Below are 26,671 nucleotides of genomic sequence, written 5' to 3' on the forward strand. Positions count from 1 at the left end.
AATTAGATCATAAATGGCATCATTCCCATCAGAACTTTCTTTAGAGTAGCTTGATAAATTGACCTTAGACATGAAATTCATGACCCCTGGACAGTATTTATGAGTTAGATTACAGTATTTAGTTTATTCCTTGTGCTTGTTTCTATGACGAAGGATTCTGTGTTTGGTGTTTCTAATATTTTTAACCCCAACTAATTCTGTTTATTGTGGTGGTTTTGGATTTTATGTTATCAAACTTGCACTATTAGTCCCCAACACTGGTCAAAGGTCAGTTTTATTACTGAGTTCTTGTTTATTTTCAAAATATTGTACATTGCAAAGCTAGATCTACCAAATTTAGGTAAATTTAACTGTGCATTCACAGGGCCTGATTCTTCCGACATATACTGATTTTGCTGTGGTGGAACTCAATAAATCTCAATATTACTACTCCTTATTTACTCCAGGGTATGAAGAGAAACCAACCCATAATTTCTAACAGCAGCAATACAAGCTAGTGCAATTTCAGATTTTTCTCAGAAATGATGCAACTATCATGTTCTTGAATATCAGCTTTTTTAAGTGAAAAAGTTCTGGGTATGGTGGGTCCTAAAAGTATTACTAATGGGATCATGTGTCAAGAATTCATGATTATTAGAGGAACTAAACATGGTTTCTCATTATTCCTATACTGTGTGTACAAACTTAATACAGAGCCTCTAGCACGTCATCATCACACCTTACTTAATTGACTTTCACAAGTCAATCAGTTACTGTCAGTGTTACAGACATTTGGAAGGTATTTTCACTCTAAAATAAATACTGACAATAAAAAAATCAACATTTGCTCATAGTTCCTGCACAGTGGTAGTTGAAATGCCACAGTTATTTCCTATACTAAGTACAAGGAAATACTGTGCAATGATCCCTACCGCTGGTCACCTACCAGGGCCTTCTGCACCTAAGTACAGACCTCTACCACTTGAACTAAGGAAGTGATTCCATTAGTGTAACGCAATTCTAGACCATTATCCCCTGTCTAGACTAGCAACTATGATCATGGTACACACTCTCCTGTATCTCAGCTTTGGTGGTGGAACCAGGGAAAAGGGGATCTAATGCTCCTGCAATGGAAATAGTGTGGGGTCTCTGTCCCTCTGCAAACTTGCACATACCTGGGGATGGGAGCGGAGGTGAGAACAGGACCCAGAGGGGCCACCACAGGGCCTAGGATCAGGCTGGGGAGCCCGGAGTGGGACCCAGAGGGGCTGGAATGGCCCCGGGAACTTTTGGAACCACTGGGATCTTCCTTCCCAGCCAGAGGCCAGTTTCCTCAATCCTCTTCTCCCACTTCCCTGATGTGTCTCAGTACCTCCCCTCTCTCCTTCTCTAATACCTCCTCTCCCCCCATTCACAGGGAGCTTTCTGGTAACTCTTGATAAATGTTGGCTCCCAGTGACCACCACTGTAGGTCAAAGTGTGTTGAATGTTATATTTTCAGGCTGACACAGTACCATAGGGGTCAGTTGTGCCTGATAGGCACTGGACTGCACTGGGCATGGTATAAAGCCTGCCTGTCCACAGTGTGCTCCCAGAGCTTCCCGCCATGCAGGGGAAGCACAATGCTCTTACCTCTGTTCAGGGGCTGCAGAATACTCTCCCAAGCATGCCTGGCTCAATTTGTTTTCAGTGCAAAACGAAAACTAAGAAAAGAGATTTCAGATAGATAGAATTTGCATTACCCAGTAAGATCATTGGCACATATCCTTCTCCAGAAGTGACCAACACATAATTTAGTAACACATGGAAAAAAATCTTCTATAATGCACTGGTCCAGTTGTGCAATGCTGCGCATGGGGTGTATCTATTCTATTCTATAGAAGTTCTTATACTGCTCTCATCACTGTCGTATGTTAGCAGCTTCCCATAGGACATTAAGAACATAAAAACATAAGAACGGCCATACTGGGTCAGACCAAAGGTCCATCCAGCCCAGTATCCTGTCTACCGACAGTGGCCAATGCCAGGTGTCCCAGAGGGAGTGAACCTAACAGGTAATAATTAAGTGATCTCTCTCCTGCCATCCATCTCCACCCTCTGACAAACAGAGGCTAGGGACACCATTCCTTACCCATCCTGGCTAATAGCCATTAATGGACTTAACCTCCATGAATTTATCCAGTTCTCTTTTAAATCCTGCTATAATCCTAGCCTTCACAACGTCCTCAGGCAAGGAGTTCCACAGGTTGACTGTGCACTGAGTGAAGAAGAACTTCCTTTTATTTGTTTTAAACCTGCTATCCATTAATTTCATTTGGTGGCCCCTAGTGATGTGTCTAACCTCTGTCCTCTCTGGTTTGTTCCCTCATCCTCTCCCCATGGGGCAAATTGTATGTGCAATGGTGAGTTTTATTTTGGAAGGTTTTTTTTTTAAATGTACATACTGCTAGCTTTGTGTGTGTGTGTGTAAGTACTTCCCTCCTGACTGCTGAAGTAATCAGCGTATACTCTGAAATATGATACTTTTACCTTTCATGCATCATGTTTAACTACAGCTGTTGTTATTGATTATAAAATGATCCAGCCGCTACTTAAAATGCAAAATTAAATAGAATCTAAGTAATGAACACTAATGCTTTGGAGACTGATTGCGAACGGCTGAATTTAAGACTTAATGAGTAAATGAACCACCCCATTAAGTATTTCATTTCAGTGGTAGAGAAAGGCATCCTTGTGTACAATTTATAAATGTAGATCAGATAGCTATGTTTGTAAAACATTTGGGAATCCTTTAGGTTGGAAGGCTAAATATAAGGATCATATTGTGTTGGGATACATTTAAGATATTTATGATTTCATATGTGAGGGCATTATATATCTATATAACTGAACCACCAACTTCAAATATATTCACTGCCTGATTTCCTGCTTTTTCTTTCTCAGGAATTACAAGAGCTTCTTCTAGCCAAGATGAAAGCACTGGAGGCTGTTGAGGAGAAAAATCTTTCCCTGCAAAATGAGATCAGTTCACTTAAAAGCACGTTTGGAGGAGAAAAAGGGTAGGAACATTAACTAAGCAAGGGCTATTTAATGACTACATATACTCCAGTTTTGTTGAACAAAACTTTTTAAACCTTCTTTGTAACTGCAGCCCCAGGTTTTAGTGACTTGTATGGTAACCAAAGAGCATGACCATCATCATAGCTCTTAGTCCTTCATAAAAGTGCCACAGATATCAGAGGCTGAATTGTCAGGGGACAGAATGGCATAGTTGTAGTGACACCATTTATTTAAAGAAATGCCAGATGATATAGCACTTGTTTACATTGTTATATGAGGAACCACTAGAAGTGTAGGAGTGTAAATGCACACATGTCCCTTGATTAACTTCCCTAAAACTTATCTCTGTCACTTATATTTTGCCTAAGCCTCCTACCTTTGAGGATCTGGACATCAGCTACTATCTACTTTTGCATCCGATGAAGTGAGCTGTAGCTCACGAAAGCTCATGCTCAAATACATTGGTTAGTCTCTAAGGTGCCACAAGTACTCCTTTTCTATCTACTTTTGGTTACCTTTGGTGCATTTTTATTTCAAGAGTACATATGAGCCTGTGAGACAGACTTTGCATCTGGATCTAAACATTCCCCAAACTTCTGGACTGGCCAGATCCAAAAATTTGATTTAAGTCCTGTAGCAGGGCTTACCCAGTCTGACTTTAGGCCTTGCTACTGCCTCAGTTTCCCCCTTCTTTCTCAGTTAAGAAAACATCAGGCTGCAGGTGTTTCCTCAATAATTCTTCTCTTTTGGGGAGGAGTAATGAAAAATTCTGAACAATACACATCTTGGCTGCCTGACAGATTGCTTTCGTCCCAGCGTGCTGTTTGTTTATTTAGAGCAGAGGTGGGCAAACTACGGCAGCCCGCAGGACTCTCTTGCCCAGCCCCTGAGCTCCTAGCACAGGAGGCTACCCACAGCCCCTCCCCTGCTGTTCCCCCTCCCCTGCAGCCTCAGCTCATTGCATCGCTGGCGCAATGCTCTGGGCGGTGGGGCTGCGAGCTCCTGGGGCAGCGCAGCTGCAGAGCCCGGCCTGACCCAGTGCTCTGTGCTGCGTGGCTGGCTCCAGCTGGGCGGCACGGCTGCAGCGCCGCCAGTCACCGGTGCTCCAGGCAGTGCAGTAAGAGGGGGTGGGGGTGGATAGAGGGAAGGGGAGTTCGGGGTGGTGGTCAGGGGGTGGGGGTGTGGATAGGGGTTGGGGTGGTCAGAGGGCGGGGAACAGGGGGGTTGAATGGGGGCAGGAGTTCCAGGGGGGCAGTCAGGAAGGAGGCAGGGGGTGGATGCGGTGGCGAGGGGCAGTCAGGGGACAGGGAGAAGGGATGGTTAGATGGGGCAGTGGGGGGCAGGTAGGGGATCCAGGGGCGGTCAGGGAACAGAGAGAGCGGGTGGTTGGATGGGGCAGGGGTCCCAGAGGGGCCCTCAGGAATGAGAGGAGGGATTAGATGGGGTGGCGGGGGGCAGTCAGGGACGGGGGTTCCGGGGGTGATCAGGGGACAGGGAGATGGGGGTGTTGGATGGGGCAGGAGTCCCGGGGGTGGGGGGCGGCCGTCAGGGGGCGAGAAGCAGGGGGTGGGGGCAGATGGGGGTGGGGGCCAGGGCACGCTCTAACTATACAATTTCCAAAACCCAGTGTGGCCCTCAGGCCAAAAAGTTTGCCCTCCCCTGATTTAGAGTACACTATAGTAGAGTCAGTCAGCACATTCTACATCTTAAGCGCTGATGGAGCATGATGGATATTTTAATATCCTCCCACTTAATCCAGTAGTAAAACCAGAGAAGCTTTGTCTGGACAGAGGATTCCATTATATGGTTCTAAGCCTAATACTGTTATGTCTCAGCCCTGTGGATGGTATTCACTGCCACAGAGGTTTCTTTACTAGCTAGCAGAATAAGAAGGGTTGTCTGTCTTGGAGCAAGTTTTCTGTGAGCAAGTCTTCTGGGCCAAATTCTTCTTTCAGTTGCACCTGTGCAAGCCCCTGAGTAACCTTTCTGAAGTTATTGGAATTACTTTGGATTTACACCAATATTGCTGAGATATAGACAGTAGATAATTAATTTCACTTTGAAACTCTTCAGTTTTATACATCTGCAGGTGGTGTTTATAAAACAAATGGCCTGGGCAAGTGTATCAACTTCCAGCCAAATGAAACCCAGATGGTTTCCCATTTAGGGAAGGGCAACCCTTTTCCTGAAACTGTAGCCTGAAAGCTCGAGTCACATCACATCAGCCTCAGCTGGGTTGGCAGGATCAAAAAGGTTTTCATTGGGCTATTTATACACACACACTTTTTTCTTCCTGTGTAGTTTTCAACAGATGCTACCGTACGGTAAGATTTCAAATTGAGATATTTGTTTTGAAACATCTATGTGTTGGAATGTCACATGGTTCCTAGAGCTACTTAAACAAATTCTGCTGTCTGTTACATTGGTGTAAATCTGGTGTAACCTGCTGATGGCAGTGGAGTTACTCAGGATTTACACTTGCAGAAACAAGAAGAGAATTTTTCCCATTGTCTTTAAGCGGATTGTTTCTTTGGGAGAGGTGCACAAGGGCATGTGCTGACTCATCCCTGCTGTATATATTGCTGTGCTAAATGTTGAAACTTAGGGCTAGATGGTAGCTGTGTTACAGCTCTGCCTAAAGGGTGGTGCGGAGCAGCACTGCCTCAGGAGGAGCATCAGAGTGTGCCTCAGAGAGGGATAGTTTTTGCCTGGGCTTCACAAAATGGATGTACACCTTACACCAGCTATTAGGTTAGTGTAAAATGCTCCCTACCTTCCCTCACTTCCTTTCTTCCCTGCACCCTCTTTGGCATCCCAATTAGAGGTGGGCAAATAACTGGTTTTTCAGTTTGCTGGCAGTTACGAAAAATTTGGGGGGGATCAGTTTGGGTTGAACCAAAGTTGAAACAAATATGAAAAATTTCAGCAAATCAAAAAACATTATTTTGGGTCAAACAAAACTGTGAGAACTCCTGATTTACTCCAATGTATGTGAGAGGAGTGTGAGAATATTGGGAATATGTGATTGTCCAGATAAGAATTCCACGTAGCTCACGAAAGCTTATGCTCAAATAAATTGGTTAGTCTCTAAGGTGCCACAAATCCTCCTTTTCTTTTTGCGAATACAGACTAACGCGGCTGTTACTCTGCAACTTGGTTTATGGACATTGTTTGTAACTGTAACCATCATTGTGAATGAGATCACCCATTATATAGCAGGAACTTGACATGAGGTTGGGAAGCTATGTCTGGAAAAGTGTGACAGAGCAATGAAAGGAGATCAGCAGTGAATGGCTCTGCCCTTGTGAAACAATGAGATTGCTGCTGGCAGGGCCAATGACTTTGAATGGAGACACTACACAAAAATCTGCCTGGAGGGAAGGAGCTGTAATCCATCCTTCTCCCCTCCCTGTCTAAATCCATGCTTAGGAGAGCTGCAGTTTCTCCACCTTACAAAATGGTGATAGTCTTTTTTAAAGATATCTGCTTCCTAAACAAAGGAAGTCCTTTCACGGCCAGAAACAGATGACCCAAAAGGAGGAGTGGAGCCAGAATGGATTTAGCTTCCCCTAAGGATTTGGACCAAAACCAAAAGGAGGTAGATGAGATTGGGGGGGATTGTGACTAGGAGCTGTTGTTTTCCATGGATCCATAACTCTTTTGTGCTTTTTAAGAGTAAAGTGTGTGTGTTTAAGAAATTCCTTTGCTAAGCCTACTTCCTTGCTTTACTACCATGGTGTCCCTGAAGGGGTTAAGTAGAAACCAGAGCTCCCATTACCATTCTGGAGGGGAAAGTGTCTATAGGTACATCTACACTGCAATAAAATATCCGTATGGTATGGCCACAGCTGGCCAAGATCAGCTGTCTTGGGCTTGTGGGGTTAAAAATTGCAGTGTAAATGTTTGGGCTTGGACTGGAGCCCGGGCTCTGAAACTGGTGTGGGGCCTGGGTCTCAGAACCTGGGGTCCAGCCCAAGTCTCAATGTCTACATTACAATTTTTAGCCCCTCAGACAAAACGCTATGAGCCAAAGTCAATTGACCTGGGCTCTGAGACTCATTGCAGTTTTTTTTATTGCAGTGTAGAGATATCCTAAGTGACTTGGGGCTCAGGAGGGCTATGGAAGTAGTTCTAGGGTCTAGGCAGGAGGACCCCGGGGTACTGCTGCCCAAGAAGGGTGTCAAACACACACTCTGCACCTGGCAGTATGCCTGAGAGACCCAGAACTAGGCACACTACCCAGACCCCAGGAGCTTAGCATCACTGTCATAAATATAAAGGGAAGGGTAAACCCCTTTGAAATCCCTCCTGGCCAGGGGAAAGCTCCTCTCACCTGTAAAGGGTTAAGAAGCTAAAGGTAACCTCGCTGGCACCTGACCAAAATGACCAATGAGGAGACAAGATACTTTCAAAAGCTGGGAGGAGGGAGACAAACAAAGGGTTTGTGTCTGTCTGTGTGCTGCTCTTGCCAGAGACAGAACAGGAATGGAGTCTTAGAACTTTTAGTAAGTAATCTAGCTAGGTATGTGTTAGATTATGATTCCTTTAAATGGCTGAGAAAAGCATTGTGCTGAATAGAATAACTATTTCTGTCTGTGCATCTTTTTTGTAACTTAAGGTTTTGCCTAGAGGGGTTCTCTATGTTTTTGAATCTAATTACCCTGTAAGATATCTACCATCCTGATTTTACAGGGGGGATTTCTTTATTTCTATTTACTGCTATTTTTATTAAAAGTCTTCTTGTAAAAAACTGAATGCTTTTTCATTGTTCTCAGATCCAAGGGTTTGGGTCTGTGGTCACCTATGCAAATTGGTGGGGCTTTTTATCCAACATTTCCCAGGAAAGGGGGGGGTGCAAGTGTTGGGAGGATTGTTCATTGTTCTTAAGATCCAAGGGTCTGGGTCTGTAGTCACCTAGGCAAATTGGTGAGGCTTTTTACCAAACCTTGTCCAGGAAGTGGGGTGCAAGGTTTTGGGAAGTATTTTGGGGGGAAAGACGCGTCCAAACAGCTCTTCCCCAGTAACCAGTATTAGTTTGGTGGTGGTAGCGGCCATTCCAAGGATAACGGGTGTAATATTTTGTACCTTGGGGAAGTTTTGACCTAAGCTGGTAAAGATAAGCTTAGGGGGTTTTTTCATGCAGGTCCCCACATCTGTACCCTAGAGTTCAGAGTGGGGGAGGAACCTTGACATGGTGGCACAGTGGTGGGATTAACCTGAAATCATTTGAGATCCAGTTGAGATTTTTTGAACTAGAAATACAGATTTTAAAAAGGAAAATTTTTTTTTTCTTTGGAAAGAAAGTCCAGAAAGCAGCTTTGAAACTGAAAGCAGCTTGGTTTCTCTCTGCTTTGTGGCCAAGCAGAGACAAAAGGGGATTATCTTGTGAATTGCAGGTTTTTTTTGCCTGGAGGCAGGGTACTTAACTCCTGCAGGGAAATCTTCCAATCCAGAGGTTTTTTTTTCTTTTCTTCCTAAAAGTAAATAGGGGGTGTGTGTTCTACCCATTTGCTTTTTCTTTGGGCTGGGTAAGCAGGTTTCCAAGCAGTTGGAGGTTTTTTGCTTTAATTTGGGCCCAGAGCAGAGACAAGGGAATTGTCTTTTTCTGTAGGCTGACAATCACTATCAGAGAATAGGTATTCTATTGCAGCACAGCAAAATTTTACAGCCAAGTTTTGTTTGTTTATTTCTAAACCTCAGGTGTAAAGTTAGTTAAAAACAGAGAGGTTAGAATGACCAAATCCTCAGCTCGACTACAGCTGGAATTAGCCAAATTTCAGGCTGAGGAAAGACAAAGGGAACATGAAAGACAGATAGAACTCATGCGGCTGGAGAAGGAGGTACAGGAGGCTGCCCACAAGAGGGAAATGGAGGCAAGGAAGCATGTGGAGGAGGAGAAGGAAAAAGAGAGGAAGCATGTGGAGGAGGAGAAGGAAAAAGAGAGGAAGCATGTGGAGGAGGTGGAGAGGATAAAGGCCCAGCAGAATATACCAACAAACCCTAGCAATCCTTCTCCAGGTACCACTTCCCATCCCAGAAAGTTCCCCACCTACAAGGCAGGTGATGATACTGAGGCCTTCTTAGAAAACTTTGAAAGGGCCTGCCTTGGGTACAACATCTCTACTGACCAATACATGGTAGAGCTGAGGCCGCAGCTCAGTGGACCCTTAGCTGAGGTGGCAGCTGAAATGCCTAAAGAACACATGAACAAGTATGAACTGTTTAAATCCAAGGCGAGAGTCAGAATGGGGATAACACCCGAGCAGTCTCGTCGGAGGTTCAGAGCCCTAAGGTGGAAACCAGACATGTCATTTACCCGACATGCCTACCACATTGTGAAACATTGGGATGCCTGGATATCAGGAGCAAGTGTTGAATCTCCAGTAAATTTGCCCTTCCTAATGCAAATGGAACAATTCTTAGAGGGTGTTCCTGAGGAAATAGAAAGATACATCCTAGACGGGAAGCCCAAAACTGTAATCGAGGCAGGAGAGATTGGAGCCAGATGGGTGGAGGTGGCAGAGAAGAAGAAAACTGGTCGCAGTTGGAGTGGAGACCAGAAGGGACCACCCCAGACCACACCCTATTACCGGGGGCCGCCCAAAGCCCCACCTACCTCCCAAAGAACCCTCCAGACCCCTTATCGTCCCACCACCCCGTTCTCCAGCAACCCTCCTCGCCCCAGTGACCCATCAGCTGGACGATGTTTTAAATGTAATGAGCTGGGGCATGTAAAGGCCAACTGCCCCAAGAACCCCAACAGATTACAGTTCATTGCACCGGAATCACACCAGAGGTCCACAGACCCAGATACCTCCCAGATACCCTTGGAGCGGAGGGAAACTGTGTGTGTGGGCGGGAAGAAGGTCACCGCGTGGAGGGACACCGGAGCACAAGTGTCAGCTATCCATGCTTCCTTAGTGGACCCCAATTTAATCAACCCAGAGATCCAAGTGACGATTCAACCCTTCAAGTCCAACTCTTTCAATTTGCCTACAGCCAAGTTGCCTGTCCAGTACAAGGGCTGGTCAGGAATGTGGACTTTTGCAGTCTATGATGATTATCCCATCCCCATGCTGTTGGGAGAAGACTTGGCCAATCATGTGAAACAGGCCAAGAGGGTGGGAATGGTCACCCGCAGCCAGGCTAAACAAGCCGTGAGGCCTAGCTCTGTTCCGGAAACTTCTATCAGGACCCAGTCAGAGGTGATGGACCCGGACCCCAGGCCAATGTCTGCAACAGCAGTAGTGGATCCAGTCCCAGAGACCCAGACGGAACCAGTCCCAGAACCGGAACCAGCCGAACAACCAACACCAGACCCCGTGTCAGCACTGAATCCAGTACTTGCAACCTCAACAACAGAGGGCCCCACCGAACCTGAACTGGCAGCAGCCGATAACCCGACCCAAGAGGCTCAGCCGGAGCCTGAATCCCAACATAGTGCACCAGCGGAGAGCGGTTCACAGTCAACAGAAACAGCTCCATCCCCTATATCGCTTCCAGAGGGACCAAGCCTAAGTCCACAATCCCATGAGGAACTGATGTCTCCAGCATCAAGGGAACAGTTCCAGACCGAACAGGAAGCAGATGAAAGCCTCCAGAGAGCTTGGACGGCGGCACGGAGCAACCCACCGCCTCTCAGCTCTTCTAATCGATCCAGGTTTGTTGTAGAAAGAGGACTTTTATACAAGGAAACTCTTTCTGGTGGACACCAGGAAGACTGGCATCCTCAGAGACAGTTGGTAGTTCCAACTAAATACCGGGCCAAGCTCTTGAGCTTAGCCCATGATTACCCTAGTGGCCATGCTGGGGTGAACAGGACCAAAGACCGTTTGGGGGGGTCATTCCACTGGGAAGGAATGGGCAAGGATGTTTCTACCTATGTCCAGTCTTGTGAGGTGTGCCAAAGAGTGGGAAAACCCCAAGACCAGGTCAAAGCCCCTCTACAACCCCTCCCCATCATTGAAGTTCCATTTCAGCGAGTAGCTGTGGATATTCTGGGTCCTTTTCCGAAAAAGACACCCAGAGGAAAGCAGTACATACTGACTTTCATGGATTTTGCCACCCGATGGCCAGAAGCAGTAGCTCTAAGCAAAACCAGGGCTAAAAGTGTGTGCCAGGCACTAGCAGACATTTTTGCCAGGGTAGGTTGGCCCTCCGACATCCTCACAGATGCAGGGACTAATTTCCTGGCAGGAACTATGAAAAACCTTTGGGAAGCTCATGGGGTAAATCACTTGGTTGCCACTCCTTACCACCATCAAACAAATGGCATGGTGGAGAAGTTTAATGGAACTTTGGGGGCCATGATACGTAAATTTGTAAATGAGCACTCCAATGATTGGGACCTAGTGTTGCAGCAGTTGCTCTTTGCCTACAGAGCTGTACCACATCCCAGTTTAGGGTTTTCCCCATTTGAACTTGTATATGGCCGTGAGGTTAAGGGGCCATTGCAGTTGGTGAAGCAGCAATGGGAGGGATTTACACCTTCTCCAGGAACTAGCATTCTGGACTTTGTAACCAACCTACAAAACACCCTCCGAACCTCTTTAGCCCTTGCTAGAGAAAACTTACAGGATGCTCAAAAAGAGCAAAAAGCCTGGTATGATAAACATGCCAGAGAGCGTTCCTTCAAAGTAGGAGACCAGGTCATGGTCTTAAAGGCGCTCCAGGCCCATAAAATGGAAGCATCGTGGGAAGGGCCATTCATGGTCCAGGAGCGCCTGGGAGCTGTTAATTATCTCATAGCATTCCCCACCTCCAACCGAAAGCCTAAGGTGTACCATATTAATTCTCTAAAGCCCTTTTATTCCAGAGAATTAAAGGTTTGTCAGTTTACAGCCCAGGGAGGAGACGACGCTGAGTGGCCTGAAGGTGTTTACTACGAAGGGAAATGTGCTGGTGGTGTGGAAGAGGTGAACCTCTCCATGACCCTTGGGCGTATGCAGCGACAGCAGATCCAGGAGCTGTGCACTAGCTACGCGCCAACGTTCTCAGCCACCCCAGGACTGACTGAACGGGCATACCACTCCATTGACACAGGTAATGCTCACCCAATTAGGGTCCAACCTTACCGGGTGTCTCCTCAAGCTAAAACTGCTATAGAACGGGAGATCCAGGATATGTTACAGATGGGGGTAATCCGCCCCTCTGAAAGTGCATGGGCATCTCCAGTGGTTCTAGTTCCCAAACCAGATGGGGAAATACGTTTTTGCGTGGACTACCGTAAGCTAAATGCTGTAACTCGCCCAGACAACTATCCCATGCCACGCACAGATGAACTATTAGAGAAACTGGGACGGGCCCAGTTCATCTCTACCTTGGACTTAACCAAGGGGTACTGGCAGGTACCGCTAGATGAATCTGCCAAGGAAAGGTCAGCCTTCATCACACATCTCGGGCTGTATGAATTTAATGTACTCCCTTTCGGGCTGCGAAATGCACCCGCCACTTTCCAAAGACTTGTAGATGGTCTCCTAGCGGGATTAGGAGAATATGCAGTCGCCTACCTTGACGATGTGGCCATATTTTCGGATTCCTGGGCAGACCACCTGGAACATCTACAAAAAGTCCTTGAGCGCATAAGGGAGGCAGGACTAACTGTTAAGGCTAAGAAGTGTCAAATAGGCCTAAACAGAGTGACTTACCTTGGACACCAGGTGGGTCAAGGAACTATCAGCCCCCTACAGGCCAAAGTGGATGCTATCCAAAAGTGGCCTGTCCCAAAGTCAAAGAAACAGGTTCAATCCTTCTTAGGCTTGGCCGGTTATTACAGACGCTTTGTACCGCACTACAGCCAAATCGCTGCCCCACTGACAGACCTAACCAAAAAGAAACAGCCAAATGCTGTTCAGTGGACCGGAAAGTGTCAGAAGGCCTTTAACAAGCTTAAAGCGACACTCATGTCTGACCCTGTACTAAGGGCCCCAGACTTTGACAAACCGTTCCTAGTAACCACAGATGCGTCCGAGCATGGTGTGGGAGCAGTTTTAATGCAGAAAGGACCTGATCAAGAATTCCACCCTGTAGTGTTTCTCAGCAAAAAACTGTCTGAGAGGGAAAGCAACTGGTCAGTCACTGAAAAAGAATGTTACGCCATTGTCTACGCTCTGGAAAAGCTACACCCATATGTTTGGGGACGGCGTTTCCACCTGCAAACCGACCATGCTGCACTGAAGTGGCTTCACACCGTCAAAGAAACTAACAAAAAACTTCTTCGGTGGAGTTTAGCTCTCCAAGATTTTGATTTCGACATCCAACACATCTCAGGAGCTTCTAACAAAGTGGCTGATGCACTCTCCTGTGAAAGTTTCCCAGAGTCAACTGGTTAAAATCGTCCTTGAGATGTGGAAAATATTGTTAGTCTTTATGTACTTGGTAGTATATTTAGAGATGCATGTGTCTTATTAACTCTGTTTTTCCTAGAGCTCCAGGAAGAAATTCCAGCCAGTGTTTCACCCTAGCTGAGATTTGGGGGGCGTGTCATAAATATAAAGGGAAGGGTAAACCCCTTTGAAATCCCTCCTGGCCAGGGGAAAGCTCCTCTCATCTGTAAAGGGTTAAGAAGCTAAAGGTAACCTCGCTGGCACCTGACCAAAATGACCAATGAGGAGACAAGATACTTTCAAAAGCTGGGAGGAGGGAGACAAACAAAGGGTTTGTGTCTGTCTGTGTGCTGCTCTTGCCAGAGACAGAACAGGAATGGAGTCTTAGAACTTTTAGTAAGTAATCTAGCTAGGTATGTGTTAGATTATGATTCCTTTAAATGGCTGAGAAAAGCATTGTGCTGAATAGAATAACTATTTCTGTCTGTGCATCTTTTTTGTAACTTAAGGTTTTGCCTAGAGGGGTTCTCTATGTTTTTGAATCTAATTACCCTGTAAGATATCTACCATCCTGATTTTACAGGGGGGATTTCTTTATTTCTATTTACTGCTATTTTTATTAAAAGTCTTCTTGTAAAAAACTGAATGCTTTTTCATTGTTCTCAGATCCAAGGGTTTGGGTCTGTGGTCACCTATGCAAATTGGTGGGGCTTTTTATCCAACATTTCCCAGGAAAGGGGGGGGTGCAAGTGTTGGGAGGATTGTTCATTGTTCTTAAGATCCAAGGGTCTGGGTCTGTAGTCACCTAGGCAAATTGGTGAGGCTTTTTACCAAACCTTGTCCAGGAAGTGGGGTGCAAGGTTTTGGGAAGTATTTTGGGGGGAAAGACGCGTCCAAACAGCTCTTCCCCAGTAACCAGTATTAGTTTGGTGGTGGTAGCGGCCATTCCAAGGATAACGGGTGTAATATTTTGTACCTTGGGGAAGTTTTGACCTAAGCTGGTAAAGATAAGCTTAGGGGGTTTTTTCATGCAGGTCCCCACATCTGTACCCTAGAGTTCAGAGTGGGGGAGGAACCTTGACAATCACGTAGGACCCAGTGGTTGGATCCCATTGCAACACACTGGTGTCCATCCAGAGAGTGGAACTGTGTCAGGTTGTGACAGCAAAATTGGCCCCAAGGTGTACTAGATATGTCAGATGTATGAGCATATTGCCCTGAATGGGAGGGTTGTGCTTCCTGGATGTTTTGGATAATTTATGCAACATTAAAGAGGATAATAAAAGTAAAGAAATAATTGTAACAATAATCAGCAAGTAGTAATCATCTTGAAAGGAGGACCAGGCTGGATGTTATTCTATTGGTTGATATTGAGGTTTCTTGTACCTATACCAGATTCTGCCCTACTTTACATCCCAGCCAGCCCCCTGGAAGTAAATGAGGTTGTACAATATATACACTGGCCCTGAGCAGTGAATGTGGATTTCCATGGACCCATTGTGAATGAATGTAATTTCCCTGTTTTTAATACAGAACGGAGGCAACCCATTTCCATTTGGCACCTAACTCTGGTCACTCCCCTGTTACCTCAAATTCCATCACAGATGCATCACCCCAACCTTCAGAGAATGTACTCTCACCACAATCACTTCAGCCTGCTTCTGCAGCACCCAGACTGGCCAAATCCACCAGAGCAGATCCGACTACACAAAAGAGAGTTTTAGGTAAGCCCTCAAAAACTCTTCTATAACTCATATTTAGGACAGAAGATTGCAGCACTTTATATGCTCTTATTCACTAATATTTCAACTGTGCCCCATGATGATTTTCTTACTGTGGTTGGAGTGATTTCCTTACATGCACTGCAGCTATTAGAACTTTCAAACTAAGCAACCTGTATCCCTGCTGTGGGTGGGATTAATCAACTGGTTTTGATTACAGGGGTGGCTGGTGGCATCTTGAAATTGTGGAGAGTATTACTATTTTATCTGAGCTGGGTCCCTTTTTTTCCTGCCATTTCAATACAATTACATCCAAATTACAAAATATTTGTGGTTTACATTATTACATGGTTTAGTTTTGCCTGTGTAAACTAGAACAAGTTGTGTTATAACAATGCAAAGAGAATTGTGCTATACCCTTGAAAGAATTCATTCAAGAAGAGGTGGCTTGTCCAAAGAAGGCAGGTTAGGCATAGGCAACCCTGGTTTTTATTACGACAGATGTTCTCTCTGCACTGCGGTTAGAACCATATTTGGGAATCCAGTTACAACATAGTTGTTCCCAGACATGTCATCGCACTCTTTGTTTTTATCTGTGGTGACTAGAACAAGCCATGTTACAATCATGTTAAGGGAACTGTAATATAGTCCTGCAAGTGTGGGGTAATAGCATGGCTCTGTGAATGCAGTTATAACTAGAGCTGGTCAAAAATTGGAATTTCTATCCAGTGGGGAAATTCTGATATTTTGACACAGTTTTAAGCCTAAATTGGGACAAGAAGTTGAAATACTGAAGTTTTTCATGGAACAACCAATTCTGTAAATGTTAAGATGTTTCATTTCCACTGAAATGTTTTGACAGTCCTGAATCTAAACATTTCATTTTGGTTTGTCAAACTGAATCAAAATGTTTTTGTCTGGCTTGGTTTGACATTGAACTGCATCTGGCGGAAATGCCACAGTGCCTCCTGGGAGTTGTGGTTCAGGTGCCTAATGTTCCCACTGTCCTCTATGGATCAGAGTCCCCAGCCAGACTACATCTCCCATGATGCATGGTGATTGTAGGACTCTCATGATGCCTGGTGACAGTTCAGCAAGAGGGGAGACAGCTGTGCATCAAGGGAGATGTAGTCCAACCAGGGAGTCTAGCTCATAAGAAAAAATGGGGGTATGAGGCACCCAAACTACAACTCCCTTGGCGTACTGTGGCAGTTTCGGCAGATGCAGATTAATGTCAAACTGACCTGAAATGAAACGTTTTGATTCAGTGCGGCAATCCAAAATGTTTCAATTTGGGTTGACCTGAAACACAAAAAAAATTGCTTTGATTTTTCCCAATGAAAAAAATAAAAAGTTTCAGCAACTTCAAAATTTTCTGTGGAAAAAAATGTTTGATGAAAAATTCTGGACCAGCTCTAGTTATAACTCCTTGTCTGTTCTGGACTGGCCACCACACGACTTAAATATTGATTCCAGATCTTCCACCTTCTGGGTGTATTTGCGAGCTGCATGCATTGTTACATGAACTGCAACATTTTACATAAAGTCAGATTGTGTGCTGCCCTTGCTCAGCCACACTGAGGGTCAAGGGAAGCACAAGAAGCCTCCCTCCACTAAGGTGGCTGCTCAAGAGAAGTCCATAATAGTGGTCCCAGCTACGCTTATTCTTGTTGCCCCCAGGGAGGTGATAGTGGGTAGGGAAGACCCAAGGCTGTGGTCCAGCCCAGCCACCACACTAGGCTACAGAGCAGAGCCAGCGTGCTGGGGAAAGCAGTCTATGTCCGCCTAATAGTTGATTCAAATGATGCACCCCCTGTTCACAGAGTGCAGCATGGGGGAAGACTGTGTCTGCCTCTGGGGCAGTGTCCCTCATCGTCCTCAGGGAGGGTGCAACTCTGCATCCTCTCACACTTGGGGCTTGTGGCTAGGTGCCTCACTTTAGGCTAAGAATCCCATTGATTTTAGTGGGATTTGGGTGCCTAACTCCCTTAGGCCCCTTTTAAAAGCCCAGCCTTTGCCCACAGTATTCAGTAACACAGAAAAAGCCACCACCAATGTGATGAAACAAACTAACTTATAAACAAGAAACAAACTAACTTATTAACACATCACTAAAAGCCAGCATCAACACTGTCTGCTCATTCTGCTGCTGCCCGTTCTGCCACTCTGAATATTTGATCTAACAGAGACTCTAGCATGCACAGAGCAACAGAGTCCAACAACTCATCTAGCTTCCTGATTATGGAGCTCATTGGCCGTTGCCCCATTTCTTCTCCAGCAAATCCCTGAACACCATTCATTCTTTTGTGCCTCCTAGTTAGACTCAGCCTCTGCAAAATTCACGCTCAGTTAAGCTGCACACCTGCCATGGCTTTCTGTTTAGGCCACTGTGCTGTAGCTTTTACCCTCCTTATTACTCAGATGTTATTACATTTGGCTGCAAGTAATTCTTCACTTGCCAAGACAAGGAGACCCTGTTTCATTGCCCAATGACTGGAACTGCTGTTTCATTTGAACTCTACCACAGAGAGTCTCAAGGGCGGGAACTACAAACAAGATATTGAAATGGGGGCCTGCCCTGTGTCACTGCTTTGGTATAATGCACTGTAAGATGGAAAAATAGAAACTCAAACATCTTGTTTTTACAATCAGAAAATCCCATTGGAAAAAGCAAATCAGTATGCCTGATTGGAGCCAGCATTCCTAGTACAATGGAAAAGCTAATTTGTGCAACATTATTACTTTTGCTGACACAGTAATGTTGCCAAATCAAGAAGGGTTTGACTTTTAGCCATCTAAGAGACAGATCCTATGAGTACAGAGCACCTCCTGTCAGGTGCTTTAACTCCCATGGAAAACAATAAGAGTTGAGGCTGCTCAGCACGGGCTAGGATCTGCATAGGGATAGTCCACCTGGCATGGCATCCCCAACCCATCTCTTTGGGATCCAGAACTCTGGGAGGGCTGAAAAGCAGGACTGAGTCACAAGCACTGACAGGATCTGGGGGAAGCTGATTTCTGATGAGACTTCGGTGGGAGACCAGGGGATCTCTTTGTGAGAGAGGGGTTCACCAGCAGCATTCACTTCTCCCCTGCTCCAGATCCTACAGTCTCAATGAGAGTGGGGGTGCCCAGGTGGTGCATGGATGCATGTTTTGGGGTCTTTTGCACAGATAGCGAAAAGTCCAAAGAGAGGAGAGGGTATTTTCATATTCATCCTGTAAGTGGAAGAGAGGCTCAATATGTTCAGTCCCAACTCACAGCTGATGCTACACCTTATAGCAGCACTGAAATTGCAGGATGACACTTATACTGCCAGCGGCATAATTTATTGTTCTTGAGCTACCCAAGGTAATTCCACCAAGGTAATAAATCGACATGTCACTAACAAAATATTCACTTTGCCAGCTGTGTTCCATTTTATAGCCATAGGTTTAAAGCTTCCTGAGAAGGGTTCATTGAGCACCGTTTTACATTAACAACTCAAGGGAGAGGAAGGAAATGAGATTATGCAATTTTTGTTACAAAAATAAACAATGAAAAATATTGGGTTCTTTTTTATTTTGTTGTTTTGTATCTATGACATCACTCGTTGTCTGTCTCTCTTGCTTGTTCAACAGCTCAGGGCATCACTAATACCGAGTCACCGAAGTGGTCCCGTTCTAGGTCTAGGTCCAGGTCCCTCAGCCTTGATACGAATACATTAGGACAAGGTCAGGACTATTTCAGCTCTTTGTTTACTGACTCAAAGAGGAATGTCCAGCATCCCGGGCCCTTGGAGAGACAGGGAAGGACACCGTCAGCAGCTGAAGACTACACCTCTTCTGCATCCAGGTACAGGTGCAGCATTAAGCCATCGGATGTCTAAAGACTTCATTTGTTTTAGCAGTAAGACTCTGTAATTGTGTTTTTATGGGGAACTTCCCTACAATTTATTTCTGAAGGGCAGAGATGCTGTGCCTTTACAGCCCTCTGTAATATCTCCATTAGGTAAGCAGTAAGACAGCACTTGGTGAAAGGCCAAGCAATTATCCACAAGACATAGGAGAATGTCAAAGGTTTGAAGGTTTGCTGAAGATAAGTCACCAAAAGTGTAGAGGTCAGACTGAGTCCTTCACAGGCAGCTGCCCCAGGGGTGGAATTGACCTTAGCTATCATGACCTACAGATTTTGAAACCACCTCTGCAGGGCTCCTAGGGAGTCATCACTCTCCAACCCTCCACCCAGTGGTTTACTGGCATCAGCTAGAATCAGGACTCCTTGAAACCTAACTCAAATAGGAGGCTCCACCATGGGTCCTGATTGGTGAAATACCAGAGCTCCTGATTGTCTCACTCCCCCTACTTAAGCCAGGAGGAACAGGAAGTCATCTGTACAACTGGGCTCCACCCTGCTTTGGACTACTCAGCCAGTGCTGCCTGCTCTTGTGTCCTGGTCCTGACCTCCTGGTTTCTTGACCCAGCCTGATTTCTCGTATCTTACCCATGGTTCCTGACCTCATCACCTGATCTTCTGGTTCTGGCTGGTGTGGGGTCCAGGCCCTATGCAAACCACTAGGCCTATCTGCCTACTTTACAGCCTTGATGTTGGGAGAGTACAGCAATTATATTCACCATCCTTCTTTCAGAGTTTTGTTGCAGGAGGGTCACTAATAAACTCTGGTTAGCACTCTAGAGAGGCCCTTCTAGGAGGCTGCCCAGAAAAGGAAATGAAATTCTGCATCTCCTGGCTGGTTTGGCCCCACTCTCTCTTGGGCTTGACCTGCTCATTTTTCATAGCTCCACACCCATGAGTGGAGCTGGGGTTGCAGGTGGCTTGAGGGGGGTCCCATAGTTTTGGGTTGGACCAGCCGAACCTGAAGTAACCCAGGGAATAAACTGAGCCCTAGATGTTTAGCCAAGGTTAGTCCAAATTTATTCTAACCTACTAAGAGCCGTATCATAAAATATATTGGCCCGAGGGATAAACTCTTTATCCCAGTATATCTTCCTTTCATCTCTAATTTAGAATCTTAGATATTAGAGATGGGAAAGACCTATTGGGCCAGATCTTCAGTTGGTGTAAATTGTCACAGCTCATCAGCTGCAATGGAGTTAGGATAAGTGACACAAACTGAGGATCTGCCCCATTAGGTCCAGTGCATCCCATACCCATGTGGATTGTCCTGTACAGTATATTTTCCATGTGGTTTGTTCAGTACAGATCATGTTTAAGGCCCAGACATCTTAATGTTAGGAAGCTTTTCCTGATATTCAGCCTAAATTTTCCCTTTTTTAATGTCATCCCATTGCTTTTAGTTGAACCCCCCTGTACCAACCTAAGTAATTCTTCTGCCTTCTTTTAATTCCCAGCCCTCAAGCATATCTGCTCTCTTACCATGTCTCCCTGTCCCCTTGGTGATTCACTAGCTAAACCATATGTATTTAACTCTTTAATCTTCTCTCCGAACTCAATCCCGCCAGCCCCTGAATCCGTTTGTTTGGAATCTTTCTAGAATTCCTTCCAAAATGTCGATATTTTTCTGCTACCTAAGTGCCCAGAAATGAACACAGTGCACCTGATTCTGATCTCACTTACACCAACATAAATCAAGAGCAACTTCTTTCTAGTCCGTGGAGTTACATTAGTGTACGTGAGAGGAGAATCAGGATCAATATTGCAGGTGGTTCCTCCACAGAACTGTCCAAAGAGAATCTATTACCTCCCTGCTCCTTACTTTGCATACGCAGCCACAATTGGAACAGCTTTTTTTCCCCCCTACAGTGTCACATTGACTGTCTGTTTTCTAACCTTTCAGCACTACTGCTTTCCAGGCTTTTCCCTGCCACTGCTTTTTATGCTTTTGATTATTTCCCCCCTTTGTGTTGTTTCTCTGTCCCTGCTTTTCTCCTCCTATCGCGCCTCTCCGCCCAATTTAGCATTATCTGCATATTTGATTAACCAGCTCTTCTACTTCCTCTTCCCGATCATAAGTGAACATGTTCCATGAGATGGGACCTGACACCATCCTGTAGGGGACCTCCACACACACACACAAACATGCAAGACACTTCCTCATGGTTTACCATTATTATTTGTTTACAGTCTCTCAGCCAGTTCACGTGACAGTATTTATACCCAAGACAATAGGAACTAATACTCTGAGAAGATTCTATAACAAATTCTTTATTCAATTCCAAATCTATGTTACCTGCTGCTTTCTCTTACTTGTTAATTTTATAATGCTTTCGATTTTATAGACATTTCTCTAGCAGATAAGGTCTTCCTAAATCCATGGCACTTACCACTTGTGTTTCTATCACTAGACCAGTGTAATTCAGGACATTACAAGTATAGCTATAAAAAAATAGCTTTGAAAGCCAGTTAGAAAGCTGAAATTGTTTCCAGAATTCTACAGCATTTCCAAATCCTGAGATATGTCTACTGTTTGACTGGGCATAGGCAGGATAAGTCTAGCTAAACACAGAAAGATAAGCGATTACCTTCTCCTTCATGAATTTCCTTGTATTGTGAGAACTGTTTTCCAGTGGGGGATTGTCACATCTCGTCTCACACAGAAAGCAAGAGAAATCATTAGCTCTGCTAACTGTAGAAGATAAAGAGTAAAATGTGGTGACAGTTTGCTTTGTGTGTGGTTAAAATTGTTTAATGCATGAAATAGGCAATTTTTTAAAAATTCTCAGTTGATTAATTACCGACCATCATGACACTCAACTGCAACAGCACACAAAGACCCTTTTGCACACACCCACATGAAATTTTAAAAATATACTCCCTCTCAGTGCCCACCTATACAATGGGGCTGCCTGCGCTAGCAGGGGACTAGACTTGGTGACCCAAGAAGTCCCTACCAATCCTATGTTCCTAGCAATTTGATGTTCCCATCCAATGAAATTACGCACAATCATATGCACAATCATAATTCCAGCCTGTTGATTTATAATTGTATTATATAACATATTATGAATAGACATGAAATGTGGCATATACACATTTCAATAGTATTTCTGTATAGCTGTGTTTAGTAGTGTATATTTTTTGATGGAAGTCACAATGTCAGTAACATTATTTAGTACACAGAAATTTGGTAGAAGTTTTTGGGAAACTAAGATATTTTAATCAGCAGTGTGATTTTATAATTTTTAATTCACTTTAAATTCATTTGCTGTGTGGTATGCGTCAATGCTAAGATTGCAATTGTACGGTTGCAATCATTACTAAATTATTAAATAATGGAGCGGTGGAAGCTGGGAGTTGAGGTTGTGCCCTGCAGTGAGATTTCCCATTTTTTTTTTCATGTATGCAGCTAAGGTGGTAGTATTGTTGAACCAAAAGTGCTAGAGTATAACGACAATAGTGGGCTAATGTTTGGAGACTGGGATTGTGTTAGATGTGATTTTAACAATTTCCTTGCTGTTCACGCTTGAGCAACCTTACCTCTAAATCAAGTAAGTTTTTGTGTGTTTTATTGAATGTAAGAAAAATGGAGTTGAAGCACTCTAAACAATGTAAATCATCAATATCTATTTTGCAGTAAGTACATCTGCATACACTAATTAGGGCTGAACTAAACCAAATCTAGATTGCCAATCCTCTAAACTTTAAAACAATTTGGATCTGTATCCAAACTTTATATCTCAGATGCATATCTGACACTAATATGTACAGGGTATTTTGCAATCCTAGACAAATTTCAATATTTATACCCCCCTCCCCAAGTCCATTTCTACCCCATCCCAGACCTAGAGCTAAATCCACTGGCAAATAAATGTATAGACCTTCATTTGCACCCATTTAAATAAACCTTTCATCCTATATTTCTCCTGTCATAGTAATTGTACCAACATAAACCTTTCCTTTCAAAAGTTAAGACTTCTGGGCTTAGAAAAAGGTGGGATGTTTTCTATTAAAGGGACACTGTTAAGTTAAAAATACAAGGCCAGATTCTCCAGTGAGCTGGAAGCTTTGTACTGGCATACCACTCAACAGTCCCATTTCCTATCCCTCGCTTCTTCATTTTTCACCATTCTTGTGTCAGAAAGGCCCCCATTATACTCTGACCCCACCCCATCCCATTTACCCTTCCTATACCTACAAGTCCAGATTCAAGTCTTGTCTAGAAACAAGTCTTCCTCAAGCACCTACTGTCCACTGCCACTGGCCTGCTCAAAACTCCTTTTTTTTGCTACCCCATATGTCCTGGTATCCATGATTTTCTCTTGTTTCTTCACATGGCCTGTTTCCTCCAGTAGCAGCCTCTGTTTGATGGAATGGGAGGCACTTCTAACAAATTTTCTCATGGGGAAGCAATATGGCTTATCCTTCTTATCCTCATGCTGCAACTGAAGTCTTTTTCGCCACACAACTTGTCATCATCTACACCTGTGCCAAGTGTGAGAACACAGGGAACATCTTCTCATTCTGTGTTTGTATAGCACTTACCACAGTGGTCCATGATTAGGGCTCCTAGGCACTACGGTAATACAAATAAATAATGATGATAAATGATACCAGACCAGAAGGACAGTATTTTACATCAGTTTAAATCATGATTCACTGTGCAAGGTACCGTAGAGAATCAGGCCCTTTTTTCCATGGGAAGCTCCCTAAAGGACTCCCTCTGTTGATGGGAGGAGCAAACAGACTTGTATGCTTGTTCTCTACCCAGAGAGAGAAGGGACTCAATAGAGGGCCCAAAGATGCAGCGAAGGGAGGGTTTCCTACATGCTGCATAGCACAGTATTGCGATCAGTAAGCATGTATTCTTAGTTCCTGTTGGGGGAGATCATGGACAGCTCCCCCGCCCCTTTTGTATCTGTCACTAGGTGCTGCAGACTGCAGGAAGCCTCACTGTCATGTGCAAGCATGACTCCCTACTGTGCGGCATGAATGAATTTCTGGGTGGGTGGGTGAGTGGTTTTTGCCACTCATCAGTTATTATTTTGCCACCTTACACAGACCCATGTCTATCTGTGCTATAGGGCCAGGCTTGAATACAGGCACAAACACCTACATATTAAACTTATCAGCAAAACAGAAGAAGGCATGCATAGCCAGGGCAAAGACAGGAGACACTGACAAGACATTACAACAAGGGCTAAACAATTAACTAAATCATGGTGTATGTCAGATGGAAAACTGGATGATTCCTTGGACTTCTTTCACAACTTGTCTGATAAGAGCATTATAGTCCATAACTGCATTTTAGAAAGAGCTTTCTTGACATGTGTGAGTTGCTTAGAAGAGGAACGCTCCAGAGATAAATTTGTTTTCCAGTGCTTGCTGAAGATAAAGTGTTCCTCTGCTCACTCAAGGAGTTCCTCTGCTTTCTGCAGATAAATCACAGACCCTTGTTTGCTATATTTCTGAAATGAAAGAGAGAGTAGGTCTTAATTGTTTTAACATGTTGTTTCTTAGATATTGGTTAATAATATCAGCTTCCCTTTCCTCCACAAAGGAAAATGAAAATGAGGGACAGGCGGAAATCAAGAAAGGAGGGAGAAAATATATAGATGAAGTCAATGACTGAGATTTTCAAAACTGACAAGGGGATTTAGCCACACAACTCCCATGAATTCTAATGGCCAGATTGTGTGGTCAGCCTTAAAAATGTTAACCTAAATACATTTAGAAAATACAAATAGCAAACTGAGATGATGATTTTTTTTAAAAAGTACCAATTAATTTCCAATGGTAATGTGGGGCCAAAAATATGTAAGATAGCTAGTTTGTGTTGATATATGTAAAGCACACTGAGTCTTTCAGATGAAAGGGTCTATGTAAAGTGCAGATTATTACTATTGTAAATAGTCTGCATTCAGTATGTTTATTATGCAGACATGGGGGCAGGCTGTTATAGTTAAAGGCATGTGTATTTCATTTGTGAAATGCTTTTAAACCTTTGATTCTACTTTTATTATTTAGTGCTATTGGCAACTTAAAAATTGCAGAAGTTCATTCAGGTGGTCATTTTGTGAAGATCCTTAACTGTTCCCCTGATAAAGAGGAGGGCATTGGGGAGTATACACTCCAGCAAAATGTCAGCAGCCATCCAGTAACTCTATTCAGATTCCCACCAAGGATCAGAATGAAGGCCAATTCTACTGTAACCGTGAGTACAGAAGAGGAATATGCCAAATGAACTCGGAGGGGATAGCTAAGAGTTTATCTTCTGTAACTCAGTTGCTCTTCATCCACTGTAATGCAAGGTCAAAATTTCAAACTTAAAATGCTTGAAGTCAGGCTCATAAATCCATACTTTCAGAAGTCTGAGCACTCACAAATCCCACTGAACTCAACGGGAGCTGCAAGAGCTCAGCACCTTTGAAAATCAGGGCACTTTTATTTAGGTGCCTAAATGTGGATTAAGGAGCCCAGCTTTCAAAATTCTGCAGAAAGTTTGAAGATTCTGGCCTGATATCATAAAGAATTTTCCCCATTTCCCACTCTTCCCTCTAAGTATTGCTTCTGTAAGATCTCTCCATATTGCAACATAATTTTCAGTACAAAGAGATTGGTCTGAACTGAAATCGTGGATGTGAAGGTCAATCCTTTAGAAATGCTGCTAGCAAAAGTAAATTAGGATCATTTTACACGAGAAAAATGTTTACATCGTGGTTCCTGTTGCTGCTACAATTGTGATCAAGGCCACAGATAGTGAGATAATTGCATCCAGTTTGCAGAGCATGATGTTGTTAACATCTTCTGTATAAAACGAAAGGAGAAAAAATTACTGTTGCCCAACTGGAACTGCCTGCTCCCACGCTGGGAGGCTCCAAAATCAATCGTGGACTGGGATTGTAAAGGCCTATGTTGCAGGCCCGTTAAAATACCCAGCATAAATAAAAAGAAACCTCCTATTGAGGTTAATCTGATCCTCAGCAATACTGGCTAACACCCCCCCCCCCAAACTTAAGGTTAGTGCCTGAAAAATATGCCCTCATATTTATCTTGATTAATCCACTAGAGCAGGTCTTGATGATAATAAGTATAACCAAGCCATTGCTACAGATGTTGAAATGCAGTCCCTTTGGCTTTGATTTCATGGATAAAAGCCTTGAGAGAGGGAAACCTACTGCTTCTTACTGAGGACCATCCTCTCTATATCTGACTACTTCCTTTGGATTGTTGCAGGTATGGACAGCAGATGCTAAAGTGCTTCATAAACCTCCATCAGATTTCCTTTGGAAGGAGCAAGATAAGTTTAAAACAGGCTCAGAGTGCACTACCATTCTTTGTGAACCTAATGGTCAAGTGAGTGTTCTGATTCTTATGAGCTGTTTGTCATGTAATTAATAGAATTGCTAAATTCTTCTACTCATCCTTCTTAAAAGGATGGCCGGATGTATGGATAATTGTAAAGAGCAGCAATGGAATGCAAAGTTTTGGCAAGCAAATAACTCAAGAAATTGGCAGGTGTACTGGTATGTGAGTCTTGGGTTTGTTAAGCTTCAATGTTCCGGGTACGTTGAATATGTAACATTGAATACTTGCGCTTTGCAAGTGGGACTGGACAAATGCTTTCCCCCAGTGTCATCCCCCTCCATACCTTTTTGAAGTCTGGACTTGTGCTAGATCCTGTTGACA

The 26,671-nt window shown here is 44.1% G+C and overlaps 1 protein-coding gene across 8 annotated transcripts in view; it reads left to right on the forward strand.

Moving 5' to 3' along the window:
* The window catches only part of LMNTD1 (lamin tail domain containing 1), a 307,951-nt gene that overhangs the window by 227,734 nt on the left and 53,546 nt on the right, over positions 1 to 26,671 (forward strand). For all 8 annotated transcript variants that reach the window (XM_048826052.2, XM_075121606.1, XM_048826037.2 and 5 more), the window contains 5 exons: positions 2,923 to 3,038; positions 14,898 to 15,088; positions 18,706 to 18,919; positions 25,010 to 25,196; positions 26,219 to 26,338. In XM_048826052.2, coding sequence (XP_048682009.2) covers positions 2,923 to 3,038; positions 14,898 to 15,088; positions 18,706 to 18,919; positions 25,010 to 25,196; positions 26,219 to 26,338 — 828 coding nt within the window. The remainder of the gene's footprint in view (positions 1 to 2,922; positions 3,039 to 14,897; positions 15,089 to 18,705; positions 18,920 to 25,009; positions 25,197 to 26,218; positions 26,339 to 26,671) is intronic.

This window comes from Caretta caretta, chromosome 1, assembly GCF_965140235.1.
Source record: "Caretta caretta isolate rCarCar2 chromosome 1, rCarCar1.hap1, whole genome shotgun sequence".
NCBI lineage: Eukaryota > Metazoa > Chordata > Testudines > Cheloniidae > Caretta > Caretta caretta.